This window comes from Ictalurus furcatus, chromosome 4 (assembly GCF_023375685.1).
Source record: "Ictalurus furcatus strain D&B chromosome 4, Billie_1.0, whole genome shotgun sequence".
Classification (NCBI taxonomy): domain Eukaryota; kingdom Metazoa; phylum Chordata; class Actinopteri; order Siluriformes; family Ictaluridae; genus Ictalurus; species Ictalurus furcatus.
In genome coordinates this window covers 35,421,837-35,442,597 of record NC_071258.1, presented here as the reverse complement: position 1 = coordinate 35,442,597, position 20,761 = coordinate 35,421,837, and the positions used below count along the sequence as shown (strand labels likewise).

The following is a 20,761-nucleotide window of genomic DNA, read 5'->3' as shown; positions in this document are numbered from 1 at the left end:
ATCCAGACAAACTCCGCCCCTCTAAACTCCGCCCCTCTAACATGTGTTCATGTAGCTTCTGAATAGTGCTGAAGTCAGTAGTTATGTGTGCACTCTGAATACCGGTGTGTGTAATTTGACTCTTAAAAACGATGCCGCTACACACCCGTAGATGTCGAGCACGCCGATGAACGAGTGCTGTTTGACGGACGAGTGCAGCGCCTTGTTGACGTGCTCCACGATCCAGTTGAACAGTTTGGCGTAGATGTGTTTGGCCAGAGCGTCTCTGGAGTTCATGGCCTGCACTCTGGGAACCGGTTTGATGTACGTCTCAGACGCCGTCTTCAGCTTCTTATGGCACAGCCAGTGAGCCATGTCCTGATAGGCCACGCCCAGCAGATCACAGAACACGCTCAGGTGACCATTATTGGGCTGGAAAGGGGAGGGGCGAGAGGAAGAACCAATCAGAAGGCATGTTCAGAGCAAGGTTATGACATCAGCACACCTCTCGACACAATCATCCTAACATGTTTACTGTATGGTTGTGTGTTTATAATACACGCGCGTGTGTGTGTGTGTGTGTGTGTGTGTGTGTGTGTGTGTGTGTTAGCTCACCGCTATGATGCTGCTGTCTGCGTCTCTGTCCTTCACCTCCACATTTCCCAGGTGCAAGATGGCTGCTAGGACCTGGAACAGCCCCATCTGATACAACTCGTTAATGCCTGATGACAACAACACACACACACACACACACACACACACAACTATTACACAGCGCTACACAATATACCACACACACACACACACACACACACACACACACACACACACACACAACACTATTCTACTACACTACACAAACACCACTACACACACACACACACACACACACACACACACACACACACACACACACACACAGGGCAGGTCTTACCCAGCAGTGTGAAGGCGTTCCTGGTAGTTGACATCTCCTTCGCATCCTCCACTCCATCAATGACAGGGTTTCGGCCCTGTTTGGTGTAGTGGAATTCATTTGCACCGCCTGCACACACACACACACACACACACACACACACACACACACACACAGAAAATGTTAGCTACATGACAGTTGAACTAAACTGATTGTGCCATTATGTGTAACTAGCTGCCTAATGCTAGCTGGTGAGTTACACACAGCTACTGTTTACTGAATTATGTTTGCTAAGTTAGTTTTTGTACGCTGGCTAAATTTAAAAGATGAATATCGCCCAGTGTTACGCTGTGTGTGTGTGTGTGTGTGTGTGTGTGTGTGTGTGAGAGAGAGAGAGATATTATGGTATATCATACTGTATATCTGATTATTAGCACATATGCACCGCACACACCATGTGACCTGATAAACAGGAAGTGATGAAAAATACATGAAGAAGCCCAAATACAGACACCTCTGGAGAGATTAATGGAGACACTGTCTGTTGCTTGGCAACAGAACACTGAATGTGAGGCATTACATCATATACACGTGCACACACACACACACACACACACACACACACACACACACACACAGCCCTCATTAACAGGGTGTCAGTTGGACAGGAAGTCAGTTGAGTTGGCTGACAGCGCAGGAGAGGACAGAGCCAGCAGTGTGTGTGTGTGTGTGTGTGTGTGTGTGTGTGTGTGTGTGTGTTAGTTAACATACAGATGGAGTGTGTGCGCACGTGTGTGTTAATATACAGGTGGTGTGTGTGCGCTAGTAAATGACAAAGTGTGTTAGAACACAAGCTGTTTCTCTGTAGGAAAGCTCTGATCTCCAGTCTCCATACTGCGTCAACACGCACACACACACACACACACACACACACACTCACTCACTCACTCACGCAGTCACACACACACTCTCTCTCTCACACACACACACACACTCTCTCACGCACACACAGTCACACACACACGCAGTCACACACACTCTCATGCGCACACTCACTCTCACACACACACACTCTCTCTCACACACACACACACACACTCTCTCTCTCACACACACACTTTTATGCCAAAGTAGAGGAGTTGTATTTTTCCACAGATGTTTTATTCCACTTTTCCAAATGAATAAAGGATCTTTTCGTTACGTTGAATTTTTTCCCGCATTTCAATATTAAAAAAAAACATTTTTAATAAGCATTTATGATGATTAATTATTTTGTAATAATTATTTTATTTTTCACGTCACCGCTGTGTGTGAACGATAATATTGTTTTTTTTATTATTATTATTATTATTCTGTCTTTTCTCTGAGTGAGAGAACAGTTTTTGAACATTTGTTTATTTATTTAATTTATTTTTTGCACAACGTGATTGAACCTTTTTGACCATTTATTATCTTTATCTTTCTTCCACTCATTTTATTATTTCACATTTTCACTTTTTTTTTCCAGGAATCGATTTCTTATTATTTCAGATTATTGTTTCATTATCTTACATTTGTTACGACTGATGCATACTTGAAAAATATTAAATTATTTTAAATTATATTTCCCCCCACTTTTCTCTATAGAGTATAGTGTGTGTGTGTGTGTGTGTGTGTGTGTGTGTGGGAGTGGGAGAAGCTCACTGAGTTTCAGATTCTTGAACTCAGGAAGGTGGTAGGAGGCACAGAGCTGGTAGAAGATGTGATAATTCCTCTCGTCGTCCGCCTGAGGAAAGATGGAGGGAGCGATGAACAAGATGAGAAAAGCGGTAGAGACTAATCAGAAGATAAATCTAGAAAACGTTCCTGTACTTGTATCAGAAATGGAACACTTCCTGCGTTCAGACAGAGTGTCTTTACTCCAAGAGTGGACCGAACATCATTATTTTATGCTTCTAGCTAGTTATCGAGCTAGCATGTTAGCATGCTAGTTAGTTAGTACACTGGGATGAGCCATGCTAATACAGATATTTTGTGAACATGGTCATGCCTGATACTGTAGCTAACTAGCATGCTAATTTAATAGCATACTGACTAGCTAGTAGCATAAAGTAACAAATTCCCAAATGTGTTTTATGAAAACTTTAAACTTTTCACTTTATCACATTTAGCATCATGCTAATCTGACTGCAGACTCAGAAATGAGCCGAGAGCCACGCCCAGAATCTCACTCAGCACCCAAGGCAATGAAAGTCTCACACACACACACACACAGATGAGCTGTGAATTCCTCTGTGTGTGTGTGTTTATATAACACTGGATCAACATGTTTAACTTCACAATCTTCATTCCTGATTAGCCTGAAAGCACAGTGACGCTAATCAATCTTCAGTCGTGTTTAACAGACAAAAAGTCTCCTGGTTGTAGCCTTGTAGTAGCTAGCTAGGTATTAGCCTGCTAGCTAAAAGGCTAATTTACAGTTAGCATACAAGATAGCCCTCGATTTAAAAACCAGCTAAAGCAAATCACTGCACCAGAATAAATAAGCATGATGGACCCCAGCAGTGCATTATGGGTAATACACACAGTCCCTCAGCCACTGAAAATAATACCTGCTCATGTATACATCATCTTATCTGTCTGTCTGTCTGTCCATCCATCGTCTGTCCACCTGCCTGCCAATCTGTCTGTCTGCCAAACTGTCTGTCCTTCTATCCATCTATCAGTGTACCCATCTGTCTGTCCATGAGTCCATCTAAGCATCTGTCTGTCTGTCAATCTACCTATTTATCTGTCCAACTACCTCTCTGTCTGTCTGCCCATATACACATCTGTCTGTCCGTCAATCTACCTTTCTGTTCATCTACCTGTTTATCTGTCAATCTACCTCGCTGTCTGTCCATCTACACATCTGTCTGCCCATCTACACATCTGTCTATTTACATATCTGTCCGCCCATCTACACATCTGTCTATTTACACATCTGTCTACCCATCTACACATCTGTCTATTTACACATCTGTCTACCCATCTACACATCTGTCTATTTACACATCTGTCTGTCCAGCTAGACATCTGCCTATTTACACATCTGTCTGCCCATCTACACATCTGCCTATTTACACATCTGTCTGCCCATCTACACATCTGTCTATTTACACATCTGTCTGCCCATCTACACATCTGCCTATTTACACATCTGTCTGTCCAGCTAGACATCTGCCTATTTACACATCTGTCTGCCTATCTACACATCTGTCTATTTACACATCTGTCTGCCCATCTACACATCTGCCTATTTACACATCTGTCTGCCCATCTACACATCTGTCTATTTACATATCTGTCTACCCAGCTACACATCTGTCTATTTACACATCTGTCTACCCATCTACACATCTGTCTATTTACACATCTGTCTGTCCAGCTAGACATCTGCCTATTTACACATCTGTCTGCCCATCTACACATCTGCCTATTTACACATCTGTCTGCCCATCTACACATCTGTCTATTTACACATCTGTCTGCCCATCTACACATCTGCCTATTTACACATCTGTCTGTCCAGCTAGACATCTGCCTATTTACACATCTGTCTGCCTATCTACACATCTGTCTATTTACACATCTGTCTGCCCATCTACACATCTGCCTATTTACACATCTGTCTGCCCATCTACACATCTGTCTATTTACATATCTGTCTACCCAGCTACACATCTGTCTATTTACACATCTGTCTGCCCATCTACACATCTGTCTATTTACATATCTGTCTACCCATCTACACATCTGTCTACCCATCTACACATCTGTCTATTTACATACCTGTCTTCCCAGCTACACATTTGTCTGTCCAGCTACCTATTTAACAGTCGATCTACCTCTCTTTCTATCCATCTTCTATCCACCTGTCTGTCAGTCCATCTAACGATCTGTCTCTCCCTCTACTTATTATAAACATAATAACATTCGAACAGGCGTATACGACTCAAGCTAAATGATTCATCTCCTAATATCGCGTCTGCTAGCAAACAGCTGAAAACAGGAAGCAGACTAAAAGAACTGTTTTAATTTACAACAAATCACAGGCTCGTTTGTTTGAGATTTTTTTCTCACAGTAAAAAAAAAAAAAAAAAAAAAAAAATGCGGCGCTTTCAGCGAGACGCATTAAAGCAACACTTGAGCGAGAAAGAAAATGTACACAACGTCTGCCTTTACGCCACATCTAGCCAATCAGCCAAGCGTGAAGTTAGCTTCATTAGTTTAGCGCTGGAGCTACGAGGCTACGCTGTTACGAAGCTTTAAACGCGGTGAGAAACAAAAGAAAGTGTTGTGCGAGCCTCACCTGAAACACGACTCGCGACTTCTCCAGCAGGTACGTCCTCATGTTGGCGCCGATGATGTGGTAGCGCTTGTCGAAGCCGATCTCGATGTACTTCCCAAAGCGGCTGCTGTTGTCGTTCCTGGTGGTTTTGGCGTTTCCTATGGCCTAAAGACGACAGACGAGGGGCTGTGTTAGCGAGTCAGTAATAGTGTGTGTGTGTGTGTGTGTGTTACATAGCAGGAGTTGTGTGTGACTGAATGGTGAAAATGAGTGTGCGCAGTATATTTTCGTACATACAGAGTGTGTGTGTGTGTGTGTGTGTGTGTGTATACAGAATCTCCGTTCCTCTGCAGTAGGTCAGGAAATCAATGCTGCAGAGCAAAGCATCATGGGAGTCCATCGGGACTGCATTCAGCAGCACGGTCTCATTTATCTGCTTTTTTTGGAACAGTGTGACTGAGCATCTAGGAAAAATAGCTCTATGTCCGTGTACCCACAAATCCGAAAGCATTACACACACTTTCCTGATTAAACGATTAAAGCCGGCTATTAGCATGGCTAACACGTTAAGCTAACTCCTGGCTTTCATTAATCATTATCCAAGTTAAGATTTTTGGCCAGGAGCATTACACGAACTCCCTCACTCTGATGTTTAATCACATCAGCCCTCTCGGAGGCCGTGACTCAAACACGGCTGATCCGACTTAAACGTGCACAGACACGGCACCTTCCATCAAACACACACCAACTCTCACACAGTGTACAGCAGTTATGACCTTCAATCAGCATTCATGCGTATGTGTGTGAAGACACATTGACATAAGGTATGTTACACACACACACACACACACACACACACACTTACAGCACAAAATGAAGCTTGGAGTTAAAGAGCAGATATTAGAAAAAACCCTAAACTTAAAACCCCTGATGTAAGATCATTACGCTACTGTGTAGGTCAGCATCAGAGCAGGTGAGATATTAGACGACATGCATCAACTTGCGTAAGAGCAAGAGCAGACCTTTCAGAGGCCTTCACAAGACTCTCGTCCATCCTCCTGAGTCTTGGAAGTCCACTGGTGTCCCACAAGGATCAGTGCTGGGTCCTCAGAGGTCACGTCCTCAAAAGGGTTCTCGAACCACTGCTATGCCGAGGACGCTCAACTCATGTTCTACAGTCCTCCTTCAGTCACTCGCGTTTCTGATCGGATCTCAGCGTGTCTGGTGGACATCTAGTCATCAGCTGAAACTAAATTCCAGCAACACTGGGCTTCTGTTCATCCTTGGAGATCCATCCCCGTGTCAAGATCTTGTGATCTCCCTGGACGACTCTCAGATCTTACCATCTTTCACTGCATACAACCTTGGCGGTAACCATGGACAACCAACCATCCTTCTCTCCTCATATTGCTCCTGCTTCAATCCACTCAGGTGCTTGTTCAGACCCTGGACTGGACTCCTGCAACTCGATCCTGGCAGGTCTTTCCCCTGCAACAACCACCACTTGATTTCAACCTTCCCAAGTTCTCCAACACCACCCCACTGCTGCGCTCCCTCCACTGGCTTCCTGTAGCTGCCCACATCAGACTAAAAACACTGATGCTCGCCTACAAAGTTAAAAATGTACCAGTTCCCACTTACCTGAAAGCACTTATCACACCTCGTACTGCACCAAGCTCTGAACCTACCATCTCTCCTGGTACAAGGAGGACCTGCGCATCAAGGTGGTGGAATAAACTCACCCTGGCACCCTGACAGAGTCACCGGCTATCTTCAGACAAGACTAAAGTCCTACCTCTTCACCAAGAACTTAAATTAGCACTGTTATTTTAAAAAACTACTACTTGTGTACTGGGTTTTTAGACTGCTCTTCATCGCTGACCCACTGAGCTAGCATGAGGATGTGCTTTCGATAGCCTGCAAAGCACTTCTGGAATGCCAAATACCATAAATGTAAACGTAGAAACGGTTCAGTTTTTGGTTCCTTACCTCCATGATAGGGTTGGAGGCAAGTACTTTCTCCTCGACGTTGGCCTCGCTGGCTGAGCCGCTCACCGTAGCGAAGTATCGCATGGCGTATTTGGCGGAAACCGTCTTCCCAGCGCCAGACTCTCCGCTGACAATGATGGACTGGTTCCTCTCGTCTCTGAGGTGAAGAAAAGGGAAAAGCTGAATGATGGAAGGACTGTCCATGTGTCTTGAGGGAAAATCTGTGTGTCCTGATAAGACATGGGCCAAGTTGAAAGCATCTTTATTCTGTTTAAAGGGCTCTTAGGGAGATTCTGTGGTACTGTGTGTGTGTGTGTGTGTGTGTGTGTGTGTGTTTGTGTTAGTGAGAGACTGTGGCTAGATTATTTGCCGCAGTATGCAATGAGATGACCTAGAAACCGTACTCTTAAAGACACCTTGCACACACACACACACACACACACTCAAACCACAGACCACACCCAGTCTAATACATGTCTACACACACTTTCACACACCTGGCCATCTGCTTGTAGGCCTCCTCAGCCACGGCGAATATGTGCGGGTCCATGTCTCCCATGTTCTGGCCGCTGTAAGCGTTAATGATATCCGTGCCATAGATGGGCAACGTTTCATACGGATTAATGGCCACCAACACAATACCTGTGTTATAGAGGAAAGGGAGAAAAAAGAGTCAGCAACCAATCAAGCTCCATCCTGAGCTGGAGAACACTATTCAGTATTCCAGAAACTCCAGACAAGATTAAAACTGGATTCTCTTGGCCAGTTTCAGCAAATATTACTATATTTTCGTGACTATATGTTACAGAAGACACAGAATGCTAATATCGGTCTGCATTGAGAGAAACTGTATATAAATAAATTGTTTTGCTTTAATGCATGTAGGTCTGTGTGTGTGTGTGTGTATGTGTGTGTGTTTACCGCAGTAGGTGTAGATGAGTTTGGAGTCGATGAAGCGCACTTTCAGGTTGTGCAACACGGCCGGTTCGTGAAGGTAACTCAGCGCCGTCAGGTCATTTTCTCCCACCAGGATGTCGGGGTTCCGCAGGTGAGGCAGGGCTTTAGTCTTCGGGTCCAGCTTGTGCTCCAGATCCTTACACACAAACACATAATAAGAACTTCAGACCTTCCTGAATTTATTTACATAACTAGATAATATTTATTATAACACTCACTGGGCTTTACTGGCTATTTTAGTTTAGTTAGGTACAGGAAACAGAGAGAACTGCCTATAGGAGAGAGGGAACAGCCTATATAATAGATAACAGACTATAAGAGAGGGTCTAAGCCTCTGGGATACAGGGAAGAGCTTACAGGAGAAAAGGAAACGCGAGCAGGACATCGAGAAGCCTATGGGAGAGAGAGAGATCAGCCTATATGACAGTGAAAAGCCTACAAGAGAGGGATCATTCTACAGGAGACTGGGAACAGTTTACAGTAGAGAATAAACAGCCTATGGGAGAGACGGAACAGCTTATATGACACGGAACAACCTCCAAGAGGGAGATTAGCCTATAGGAGACAGGGAACAGCTTATAGTAGAGGAGGAACAGTCTACAGTTGAGGAGGTACAGTCTATAGTAGTGAAAGAAGAGTCGATGGGAGTAATGGAAGAGCTGACAGGAGAGAAGGAACAGCCTTAAGTAGAGAAGGAACAGCCTTAAGTAGAGAAGGAACAGCCTTAAGTAGAGGATGAACAATCTATATTAAAGGAGGAAGAGTCTTAAGTAGAGGAAAACAGTCTATAGTAAAGGAGGAACAGCCTATAGGAGAGGAGGAACAGCCTACAGGAGAGGAGGAACAGCCTACAGGAGAGGAGGAACAGCCTACAGGAGAGGAGGAACAGCCTACAGGAGAGGAGAGGAGGAACAGCCTACAGGAGAGGAGGAAAGAACAGTCTATAGGAGAGGAGGAAGAGCCTACAGGAGAGGAGGAAAGAACAGTCTATAGGAGAGGAGGAACAGCCTACAGGAGAGGAGAGGAGGAACAGCCTACAGGAGAGGAGGAACAGAACAGCCTACAGGAGAGGAGGAACAGCCTACAGGAGAGGAGGAAAGAACAGTCTATAGGAGAGGAGGAAGAGCCTACAGGAGAGGAGGAAAGAACAGTCTATAGGAGAGGAGAAACAGCCTACAGGAGAGGAGAGGAGGAACAGCCTACAGGAGAGGAGGAACAGAACAGTCTATAGGAGAGGAGGAACAGCCTACAGGAGAGGAGGAACAGCCTACAGGAGAGGAGGAAAGAACAGTCTATAGGAGAGGAGGAACAGCCTACAGGAGAGGAGAGGAGGAACAGCCTACAGGAGAGGAGGAACAGCCTACAGGAGAGGAGGAACAGTCTATAGGAGAGGAGGAACAGCCTATAGGAGAGGAGGAACAGCCTACAGGAGAGGAGGACCAGCTTATAGAAGAAAAGAAACAGTTTATAGGAGAGAAGGAAAAGCCTATAGAAGAAACACACACACTCACCTTGCCATCTTCGAGCTGCAGGTGCAGTGTTGTGTCCCCCTGTTTGTAGTCTTTAGTGAGCTCTGCTGACCTCCACACTTCCTCAGGGTCGGGGATCCACACCCGAGCATACTGCAATACACACACACACACACACACACACACACACACACACACACACACACACACACACGGTTAAACAAATATGTACAAAGACCTTTCCATTTTATACCAGCATTATTGTAATGATGCGTGTACAAGCTCTTCAGTTCTCATCATGAGATATATTAATTCAGTCAGACTGAAGAAGAGCAGGAAGCGCTAATAAAGTGTAGTTAGCCTCAGAGAGAACACCAATTAGCCGCTGACAATCCTCAAACACACTCACTTCACACTTATCACAACACATCAATTAAATATAATACAGCTAAATCTATTAGCAGCTACAAAGAGATAAGGAGATTTAAAAAGCCCCCCTCTCTCTCTCTCTCTCTCTCTCTCTCTCTCTCTCTCTCTCTCTCTCTCACACACACACACACACACACACACACACACACACACACACACACACACACACGTAGGTCAGCTGACTGGACTGACAGCCATGTGAAACACACTAAGAAGCAGAGAATCACACAACGAGACAGAAACAGATTAAAAGCACAATTTTAGTGCCTTCCAATGGCTAACACAAGATATGCTGGCAAACTGTTGCTAAGCAACTGAGAAATACTTAAAGCTAGGTAAATGTTGAGGCTAACATTTTAGCTAACTAGCTCATCGTCATGGCCACCTGTCTCTTATACGGACAATGTAAACGCAACGGGACTGTGGAAATAACAAAACATTATCGAGAATATCAACGTTTCCCTCAGATGTGTTGGTACATTACTAAAAAAAGACTTGGCTATAAAGCTATATGCTGTAATTGGACTTAGCATCAACCGCTAATCAAGGAGTTCACCCATATTGAGAAATGTAACTATAGTGTTCATTTAGTTATATGGTGTCTTTTTGTTAGTAATAAACCAACAGATCTGAGGAAAATGTTGATATTCTCCATAATTTTTCGTTATTTCCACAGTCACATTGTCAGCGTGTGTATAAAAGACAGAACGGCTACATGCTAGCTAGATAAACCTGTAGCCTGACTTTAGCCTCCAAGCTCCAAACAGACACAAAGTGTTCACTCATCTCAAACAGAGAATGTACTGTGTGTTCATGTTCTCATTTTAAATTCACCACATAGCTAATGATTTAGCCAGCTAGCGCACCGGTGCGGGGAATATCAACATTTACCTCAGACACGCTGCTAAATTATTGAGAATGAGAACTAAACTCGATCAAACCTGACAATTATTTACGTCGAGAATAGAGAAGTGAAGAATCTTTTTGTTTTTAAGCAACAAAAACTTTACTAATAATGTATCACTGATTTAAACAGAAAGAAGAAACAGCTAAACTTTTTTTTTTCCACTCGAGCAATTAATGTTTATTTGCCTAGCTTATATTATTTTATTATTAGTTTTACTGCCATGCTACTTTTTACTTTTACATTATTTTAATTAATACATTTTAAATCTATTTTAGTGTTAGAAATGTAATTTTTATTTGAAAATATTTTTCTTTTATATTTTTTTTTTTTGCCAGTGTTATTTATTGCATATATATTATATATATTGAAAAAATTTACAGTATGCACCCTGACAAAATGTTTATTTATTTATTTATTTTTTTTAGAATGAAACTTTTTGATGCCTAATTTCAAATGAAACATGGTGGCAATATTTCGTCCACAATCATTCTATGAAATATAAATATTGTATACTGTGATATAAAATAATATTAGTAATATCGACTTCTCTCTGTAGATGAAAGTGCACTGGATTTCTTATTTGGGGAATTTAAAATGTGAGGACGAAGTGTATCTCAGGGAGGATATTTCACCATCATAACCAACGTACGCTCATATCACAGGAATGCATGATGGGATATGATTCAGGGAGTGATAAAGTGAAAGAGAGGGTGTGTGGTGAGATGATTAGAGAGAGAGAGGGAGAGAGAGAGAGAGAGAGAGAGAGAGAGAGAGGGAGAGAGAGAGAGAGAGAGAGAGAGAGGGAGAGATTGGTATTTGACTCGAAGCTGTAACAGCGTGTAAAGACTTGAGCGACGCAGTCAACACCTCTTACCTGCATTTTTCTTTCGCCACAAATTTCCTTTTACCTCAAAATACCAAAGCAATCTCCAAAATAATGGAAATTCATAAACACATGCCAAAATCTACAAACGACATTGTTAACGTATGTAATCCGACTTCTAAATTAAATCGCAGCAATGGTCCATATTTACCGGTGGTTACTTTAATATTATTTCAATAATATTACTTCTATACTATTTTTACACTCCTTTTAAAAAATGTTATGGGAATTAAATCGTACAGTTACATCGTATCCTTCTTTCCATCACTTCTATTATGTACTGCATTATTCCTATGTAAAATAACCTATTTAACTGTTTTATCTTGGACGACTTTTTCCAAGTAGTTTTCATTATAGGAATTAATCGTAAATTATCATTTTATTCTACTTGGTTTTAATTAATACCACAGAATTGGGCTGTGTATGTGGAATGTGCAAATGTAAATGATGAAAACGTGTACCTATTTTGAACTTGCTTTAAAGATTACTTATTTTAAAAAATAAATTTAAAAACCTCCTGCAATTCCTGCTTTAAACTTTGGAAGGCGGAGCCTGAGGAGGGGTCAGAGTAATCCCAAACGGCACTGAAGATACACAGTGAAATCTTTTCTGTTCATGTTTATATGCTCATGTGTACGTGTGTCTGAAACAGAACACCTCACTTTCTCATAAGTGTGCTGTGTTATAAGGCAGTGCTTTGATCTCTATAAAGGTTTAAGCTTCAAAGGCAGCGATATGTCACCATGTTACCAACGTGTGCTAACGGTCACTAACTGAAGCCTATTAGATCAGACGGTATAAAGTATGGGATTATTACCTGTCGGACTCCTGACACGTCTTGGCTGATGTAGAGCTGTGTACATTTCATTTGTATGAAATAATCCCATATTGTCTATACTATATAGATGTATACATAATGCATGCTGAATTGACCGGACACTAAGATGTATTTACCCTCCAGCAGTGCGCAGGAGTCTATATTATACACGTGAGTTACGACTTTCTACAGTCCTCCACATGGGTTTCACGGGGACATGACTGATAAACATGTCGAGACTGAATCAGATTTGCACCTGCATGCTGAATATCTGCGCTCCTCTCTGAGATTTATGAAGGCATAACACGAGCAGCTCTCACCATCACAAGTGCAGAAATCTCAACATCAATCTGAAAAACGGCCTTAAGTTAATGTACAACAGAAGGGAAGTGACCAGAGAGGAAACACTGAACCATTACAGCTAAAGGTGGAACATTACTTTACAGCCAAATGTGTAACTTTACAGCCAAATGTGTAACATTACAGCCAAACGTGGAACATTACTTTACAACCAAACGTATAACATTACAGCCAAACGTGTACCATTACTTTACAGCCAAACGTGGAACATTACTTTACAGCCAAACGTGGAACATTACTTTACAGCCAAACGTGGAACATTACTTTACAGCCAAACGTGGAACATTACAGCCAAATGTGTAACTTTACAGCCAAACGTGTAACATTACATTACAGCCAAACGTGGAACATTACTTTACAGCCAAACGTGGAACATTACTTTACAGTCAAACGTGGAACATTACTTTACAGCCAAACGTGGAACATTACTTTACAGCCAAACGTGGAACATTACAGCCAAATGTGTAACTTTACAGCCAAACGTGTAACATTACATTACAGCCAAACGTGGAACATTACTTTACAGCCAAACGTGGAACATTACTTTACAGCCAAACGTGGAACATTACTTTACAGCCAAACGTGGAACATTACTTTACAGTCAAACGTGGAACATTACTTTACAGCCAAACGTGGAACATTACTTTACAGCCAAACGTGGAACATTACTTTACAGTCAAACGTGGAACATTACTTTACAGTCAAACGTGTAACACAGATAAGGTGAACATAATGGCCAAAAATGTGTAAGATTTCATCCAATCTTGCAACATTATAGCCAAATGTGTAACTTTATGGATAAAAGACTAACATTATGGCTAGAAATGCAACATTAAATAAATGTACCATTAACTCTAAAAGTGTAACTTTATTTCTAAATGTGTAACATTACAGCTAAACACGTAGCGTTATGGTTTAATGTGTAACATTATGACTGATCCTGTAACAAACATCCTTCAATCCTTAAATTTCTATCCCTCCATCTGTGTGTCTCTTTCTCTTCATCTCACTCGGTCTCCCTGTTAAAGCAGCTCTGAGGATTCAGGATCCAGACCGAAGCACTGAATCTGAGAAATGATGACTCATGAAGGAAAAAAAATAATAAAAACAACCACGCCACAGACGCAAGCCAATAAGCCATCTCCATGGCAACAGTGCGGGTCTAAAAGTGTACAGATTTCTCAAGCACGATTCAGCATGAACTCACTGGCATTACAACACACACACACACGCACACGCACACACACAAACAAATGCCCTGCACAGTGAAAAGTCATCTGTATAGCCCCATTCACTAATAACATATAATAAAAGGCTTGAATGAAGTATAGTAATGAGGAGTGTGAGGCTTCACATTTTGTTTAGTACACCTGGGTGAGTAGGAACAGGAAATTGTTCAATCATAACTTCCTGTTTCACAGGGGTATAAATATGAAGTAACACATAGGCCAAATTCCCTTAGTCATTCATAACAATGGGTAAGAGTGAGGAATATAGCTGTGATGTGCGGCAAAAGGTTGTTGAGCTTCACACAATGGGGCGTGTCTATAAGAAAATAGCACAAGCGTTGAAAATGGCCATTTCCACCATCAGGGCAATAATTAAGACGTTCCAGTCAACTGGAAATGTTATGAATCGACCTGGAATTGGACGTGTGTCTATATCGAACTTCAAATGGGATCGGGTTCAATGGTCAGATGAAACCAGAATAGAGCTTTTTGGTAATAAACACCAGAGGTGGTTTTGGTGCACACAGAGAGGTAGCCATATGGAAAAGTACCTCATGTCCACGGTTAAATATGGAGGTGGATCTTTAATGTTTTGGGGCTGTTTTTCTGCCAGAGGACCTGGACATTTTGTTAGGATACATGGCATCATGGACTCTATCAAATATCAACAGATATTAAATGAAAACCTGACTGCCTCTGCCAGAAAGATTAATATGGGTCGTGGTTGGATCTTCCAGCAGGACAATGATCCAAAACATCATCAAAATCAACACAGAAATGGTTTACTGACCACAAAATCAAGGTCCTGCCATGACCCTCCCAGTCCCCTGACCTGAACCCCATAGAAAACCTGTGGGGTGAACTGAAGAGGAGAGTCCACCAGCGTGGACCTCGAAATGTGAAGGATCTGGAGAGGTTCTGTATGGAGGAACGCTCTCAGATCCCTCACCATGTATTCTCCAACCTCATCAGGCGTTATAGGAGAAGACTCAGAGCTGTTATCTTGGCAAAGGGACGTAGCACAAAGTATCGGCTAAAAGGATGCCAATAATTATTGCACACATATAATAAAGATACTTTTTGATAAACCTGTGTTGTGTTTGCAATTGTTTGATATCCATGAGAGCAGAGTATTTTTGTGATTTTTTTTAACAAAAGATCAAAAGGTTCAACAATAAAGACAATTTTTCACAGCTTTCTTTGCTCAGATTTACCAAGGGTGCCAATATTAATGGAGGGTCCTGTAGCTATGTTTGTTAACTTGTTGGCTGTGAAAGTTAAATTCACAACTTGCATGGAAACATAGCTACTGGAATTTAAAAAAAACAATGCTGAACAGGCCACGCCCCCAGGAGACACGAGAGACTCGTCTGCTACATACTGCAAAATCAGCTCATATTACAATAAACCTCTCAAACTACACAAAATCATCACACAACTGCTGTCTAACATGGAACCTCGGTGTGTGTGTGTGTGTGTGTGTGTGTGTGTGTGTGTGTGCGCGAGTTGAACCTGGGTCCTATGGGAGAACCTGTCCCAGAACCAGGCTCCTAGCAACAGACAGGCGTGAACAAGAGAACTGTGTGTAAAAATAGAAGCTCATCATGAACTGCTTCACACATCGATAGAGAAGCTACTGCCAACACACACACACACACACACACACACACACACACACACACACACACACACACACAAATCACTGCTGTGAACACATCTGCTCTCCTTTTTCCTCTCCGTCCTCCATGCTGCTCTCTTTCCACACACACACACACACTCTCTCTCTCTCTTATAGTTAGCGGTTTAGCATTGTGTAAATCACACACTTGTCTGTCTCAGAAACACCATTTGTAAAAAGTGTGTACAGCAAATAAATTACATTGTGGACTTAATTTGCATATTCATGACTGATGACTGAATAATCATCATGATCATTTGCATATCACAATGTATTTCTTATAGACAGCGTAATCCGTATATATATATATATATATATATATATATATATATATATATAAAACAGCAGGAACACATCGACAGTTATACAATTTGAAGCCGAACCATCGAGGTTCATGATTAATGAGTCTCTTTATACGTAAATTTACACACCCTCAGGAGTGTGTACAAAAATATTGGAACATTTTTCCCAGCTAATGGATTTGCATAAACACCACATTTCCTGTGCAAATGATCCTGTGAACCATTTACACATTATTCTGAGACAATCACAAATGAGATACAGATGAGAATTTAATGTCAGTATATGCCTAATTATTCATGCAAATGCTTAATGATGCTTCCTAAAATACACACACACACACACACACTTAGTGCTTCCATTAGAGCCTAAGCAACTTTCTGTTCCCTCGAGGTGGTCATTTACAGTATTAAACCCTGACGATGATCTACAACATTATTGTTTCCATAGTAACAGCTCATTCACAGGGACTCGCACAGCATAAGCTTCACATAAACGATTAAAAAACATGATGTTCATGTAACGTTTACGGAAGGAGTCTCCAGTGTCAGCGCTTTGTAACAGTCAGAGGTGAAGCCTACACTTCTTTGCGGTTTCTATGGTAACATGCGTAACAAGCTGCGTTTTACTTCATGAGCGAGACTGTATCGTACAGCACGTCTCCTAACCCTAGGTATGATTGAGGGCCTCGTTCTTGAGTAAATGAAAGACTTGTTCCTTCATGTGTCTTCGTGTGAATAATTCAGTCACTGAATTTGTTTGATTTCCTTCCAGATCTAACGATACGTTCCGTTTTCTCAAAAACGAAGCGCAGCAAAATCACTCAAATCCAATTAGGAAAGGAATGAGAGCTTGCCTTGTCGGGTTTGTGAGGCATGTCCAGGTTCGTTTAACCACCTGAGGACGAGCGAGGTTGGAACGCTAACACACGGAGCGAGACGAAGACGGAGAGGAAGAGAGTGTGGGATTCTCTATAACCTTTTAATTTAATTTATTTTTTTTTTAACTAGAGAACAGACCGTATTGTGAGTCGCCCTTTCAGAACCGATTACATCGGTGTATTGCTGGTTGCATCATGTTCTACACGGGGAACTCAGATGACCGCAGGCATTGGAAGTGTAACACACATGACTATGAGATCAGCGTTTGGTTTTATTCATGAATGAACGCTGGTGTTACGACGAGACCCAAGAACAAGATAACAGAAGCGTTAAGCGTGATGTAAACACGGGCGAGCACGGAAGCGAAGTACGTGACTCGAAACCTCGGGTTGGTTCTTGCGCTGCCTGTTTTTTAATAACCTCATGGTGGAGGTAGCCAGTAAAGTTTCCGACAGCATTTATACATTTGCTTCAGTGGAGATTTAAAGGTGTTACCATGTTGAAATACACTTTACACGCTCCTTTCAGGCGTAATGAGAATTGTTGTACAGACGCGCTGACGTAATAAATAAGAAAACGAATATAATAGCATTTTAAACAATCTGCCAGTTCGTTTCCAGCCCAGTGTACTAAAATCACTTCCTCAGGCTGATACTCTCTTTAACTCGACTGCTTTCCAATCTCACTGTGAAGCCTCTCATCACGATTTATAATCATTACTACTACTTCCTGTTTCCACACACGTCCGTGACATCATCAGGACCTGAACAGAACCGACCACGGCAGTGACGATACAGTGACGTAGACACACGAGAGAGGAGTCGAGTTTAAAGCAGGAAAATAACAGAGTGTATAAGCGTGCACGCACACACACACACACACACACACACAAACACACACACACACACACACACACAATTACTACAATCACTATGAACAGTGACTCCGCCCCTTACATGCAGCTTAATACACCATCAGCCTGTCTAAAGAGTAAAACTGTTCTACACATATAACCTTTTGTGTTTCTGAGAAAGAAGAGAGAAAGAAACAAATAAAGAGAGGAAGAAAGAGAGAAAGACAGACAGAGAGACAGTGTGAGAAAGACAGAGAGGAAGGGAGAGAGAAAGACAGAGAGGAAGGGAGAGAGAAAGACAGAGAGGAAGGGAGAGACAGAGAGAGAGACAGACAAACAGAGAAAGAGACTGACTTTGAACACAGAGAGAGAGAGAGAGAGAGAGAGAGAGAGAGAGAGAGAGAGAGAGACAGAGACTGACTTTGAACAGAGAGAGAGAGAGAGAAAGAAAGAGAGAGAGAGACAGACAGACAGAGAGGAAGAGAGAGAGAGCGTGAGAGAGAGAGAGATAGAGAGAGAGACGAACAGAGAGAGAGAGAGAGAGAGAGATAGAAAGAGAGAGAGACAGATAGAAAGAGAGAGAGATGAACAGAGAGAGAGAGATAGAAAGAGAGAGAGAGAGACAGACAGAGAGGAAGGGAGAGAGAGCGTGAGAGAGAGAGAGATAGATAGAGAGAGAGACGAACAGAGAGAGAGAGATAGATAGAGAGAGAGACGAACAGAGAGAGAGAGAGAGAGAGAGAGAGACGAACAGAGAGAGAGAGAGAGAGATAGAAAGAGAGAGAGACAGATAGAAAGAGAGAGAGACAGATAGAAAGAGAGAGAGACAGATAGAAAGAGAGAGAGACGAACAGAGAGAGAGATAGATAGAAAGAGAGAGAGAGAGACAGACAGAGAGGAAGGGAGAGACAGAGCGTGAGAGAGAGAGAGACAGATAGAAAGAGAGAGAGACGAACAGAGAGAGAGAGAGAGAGAGATAGAAAGAGAGAGAGACAAACAGAGTGAGACAGAGAGAGAGAGACAGATAGAAAGAGAGAGAGAGATGAACAGAGAGAGAGAGAGACAGACAGACAGAGAGGAAGGGAGAGACAGAGCGTGAGAGAGAGAGAGACAGATAGAAAGAGAGAGAGACGAACAGAGAGAGAGAGATAGAAAGAGAGAGAGACGAACAGAGAGAGAGAGAGAGAGAGAGAGACACAGATAGAAAGAGAGAGAGACGAACAGAGAGAGAGAGATAGAAAGAGAGAGAGACGAACAGAGAGAGAGAGATAGAAAGAGAGAGAGACGAACAGAGAGAGAGAGAGAGAGAGAGAGACACAGATAGAAAGAGAGAGAGACGAACAGAGAGAGAGAGAGATAGAAAGAGAGAGAGAGACAGACAGACAGAGAGGAAGGGAGAGACAGAGCGTGAGAGAAAGAGAGACAGATAGAAAGAGAGAGAGACGAACAGAGAGAGAGAGATAGAAAGAGAGAGAGACGAACAGAGAGAGAGAGAGAGAGAGACAGATAGAAAGAGAGAGAGACGAACAGAGAGAGAGAGATAGACAGAGAGACAGACAGCAGAGTTAATCTCTCAGTATTTCAGTGTACACTATCACATGATGGAGGCTCATGTGAGACTCGGCTGCTTCCTCGACCCTCAAACCTCAAATCCTCAACTAATGAGAACGGTTTAATCGTCACTATAAACTCAGAGAGACCAGACCAACATCCCATAATTATCCCATAAGGAATAAACCCCCGGGTGTGTGGTGCTGTTACAGGAAAATAATCAGCGGCGGCGTGGTGTGATGAAGCAGAGTTACTGATACTGACCTGAAGCCTGAGTGTTTTATTCCTCTTACACCACAGCAGTTCACCAACAATTACAGAATCACGTCCTGGATCCGTATACGATCCATATATCCATATACACGACCAGGTTAGTTCCTGTTCTCACTCACGCTACAGCGCCTATACACACTCGCTCGCTCTAAAGTCAAACCGCAAAGAGCGTAAACTCCTCTGTCCTGAAGATGTCTGAAAACGTACAAAAAAAAACACCGACACTGGAGACTCCTTCCTTCAACGTTACATAAACGTCTCCTCACAGAAAGTCACTGAATACATGCTTCTCTTCCACATAAACCTGACCTGCTGTTATAGGAAACTAATCAACACCTCCTGACCCATTCAGCGTAATGGTTTAATGGAGGATTCGGTGATAAACACTGAGCCGTCACACGGCGTTCATCATCATGTGACCACCAATCTCTTAAAAAACCAATAAAACTGCAGCTGCTTCACAAAATAAAAGAAAGCCTTGACTAAATAGCGAGCGAGGGGGTGTGTGTGTGTGTGTGTGTGTGTGTGTGTGTGTGTGTGTGTGCTCTAAAGCTACGACACGCTTCTTCAGGAACTTGCCCAAAAAATAACGAAGCTAAACCGGTTCTGATGGAAGAGAATTAAGCCCGGGCCACATACCAACACGCATCACATAATCCACACCATGACATCACAACACGCTCATGCTGGTGATCACGATGGTCACATGACCTCCAAAAAAGCATCCCGCTGCTAGCAACAACATCCAACACACACACACACACACACGTGATGTTCATATGAATCCCACAAAACAGAATGTTCTTGGTCTTCTTTCCCCCCACACACAGCCATGCCACGTGTGTACTTAATAATAATAATAATAATAATAATAATAATAATAATATTATTATTATTATTATTATCTTCTCCACTGCAGACAGATGTGAGGGACAAACACAACACCACATCATCTACACTCACTGTCCAGCTTCTTATCATGTC

General features: G+C 42.4%; 1 protein-coding gene across 3 annotated transcripts in view; it reads right to left on the bottom strand.

The window, feature by feature from the left end:
• myo5aa (myosin VAa) overlaps nt 1-20,761 on the bottom strand; it is a 57,384-nt gene that overhangs the window by 34,630 nt on the left and 1,993 nt on the right. For all 3 annotated transcript variants that reach the window (XM_053623776.1, XM_053623777.1, XM_053623778.1), the window contains exons 2-10: nt 9,659-9,769; nt 8,112-8,283; nt 7,688-7,832; nt 7,191-7,347; nt 5,223-5,366; nt 2,576-2,657; nt 914-1,021; nt 595-701; nt 146-411 (exon numbers count right to left, since the gene is read on the bottom strand). In XM_053623776.1, coding sequence (XP_053479751.1) covers nt 146-411; nt 595-701; nt 914-1,021; nt 2,576-2,657; nt 5,223-5,366; nt 7,191-7,347; nt 7,688-7,832; nt 8,112-8,283; nt 9,659-9,769 — 1,292 coding nt within the window. The remainder of the gene's footprint in view (nt 1-145; nt 412-594; nt 702-913; nt 1,022-2,575; nt 2,658-5,222; nt 5,367-7,190; nt 7,348-7,687; nt 7,833-8,111; nt 8,284-9,658; nt 9,770-20,761) is intronic.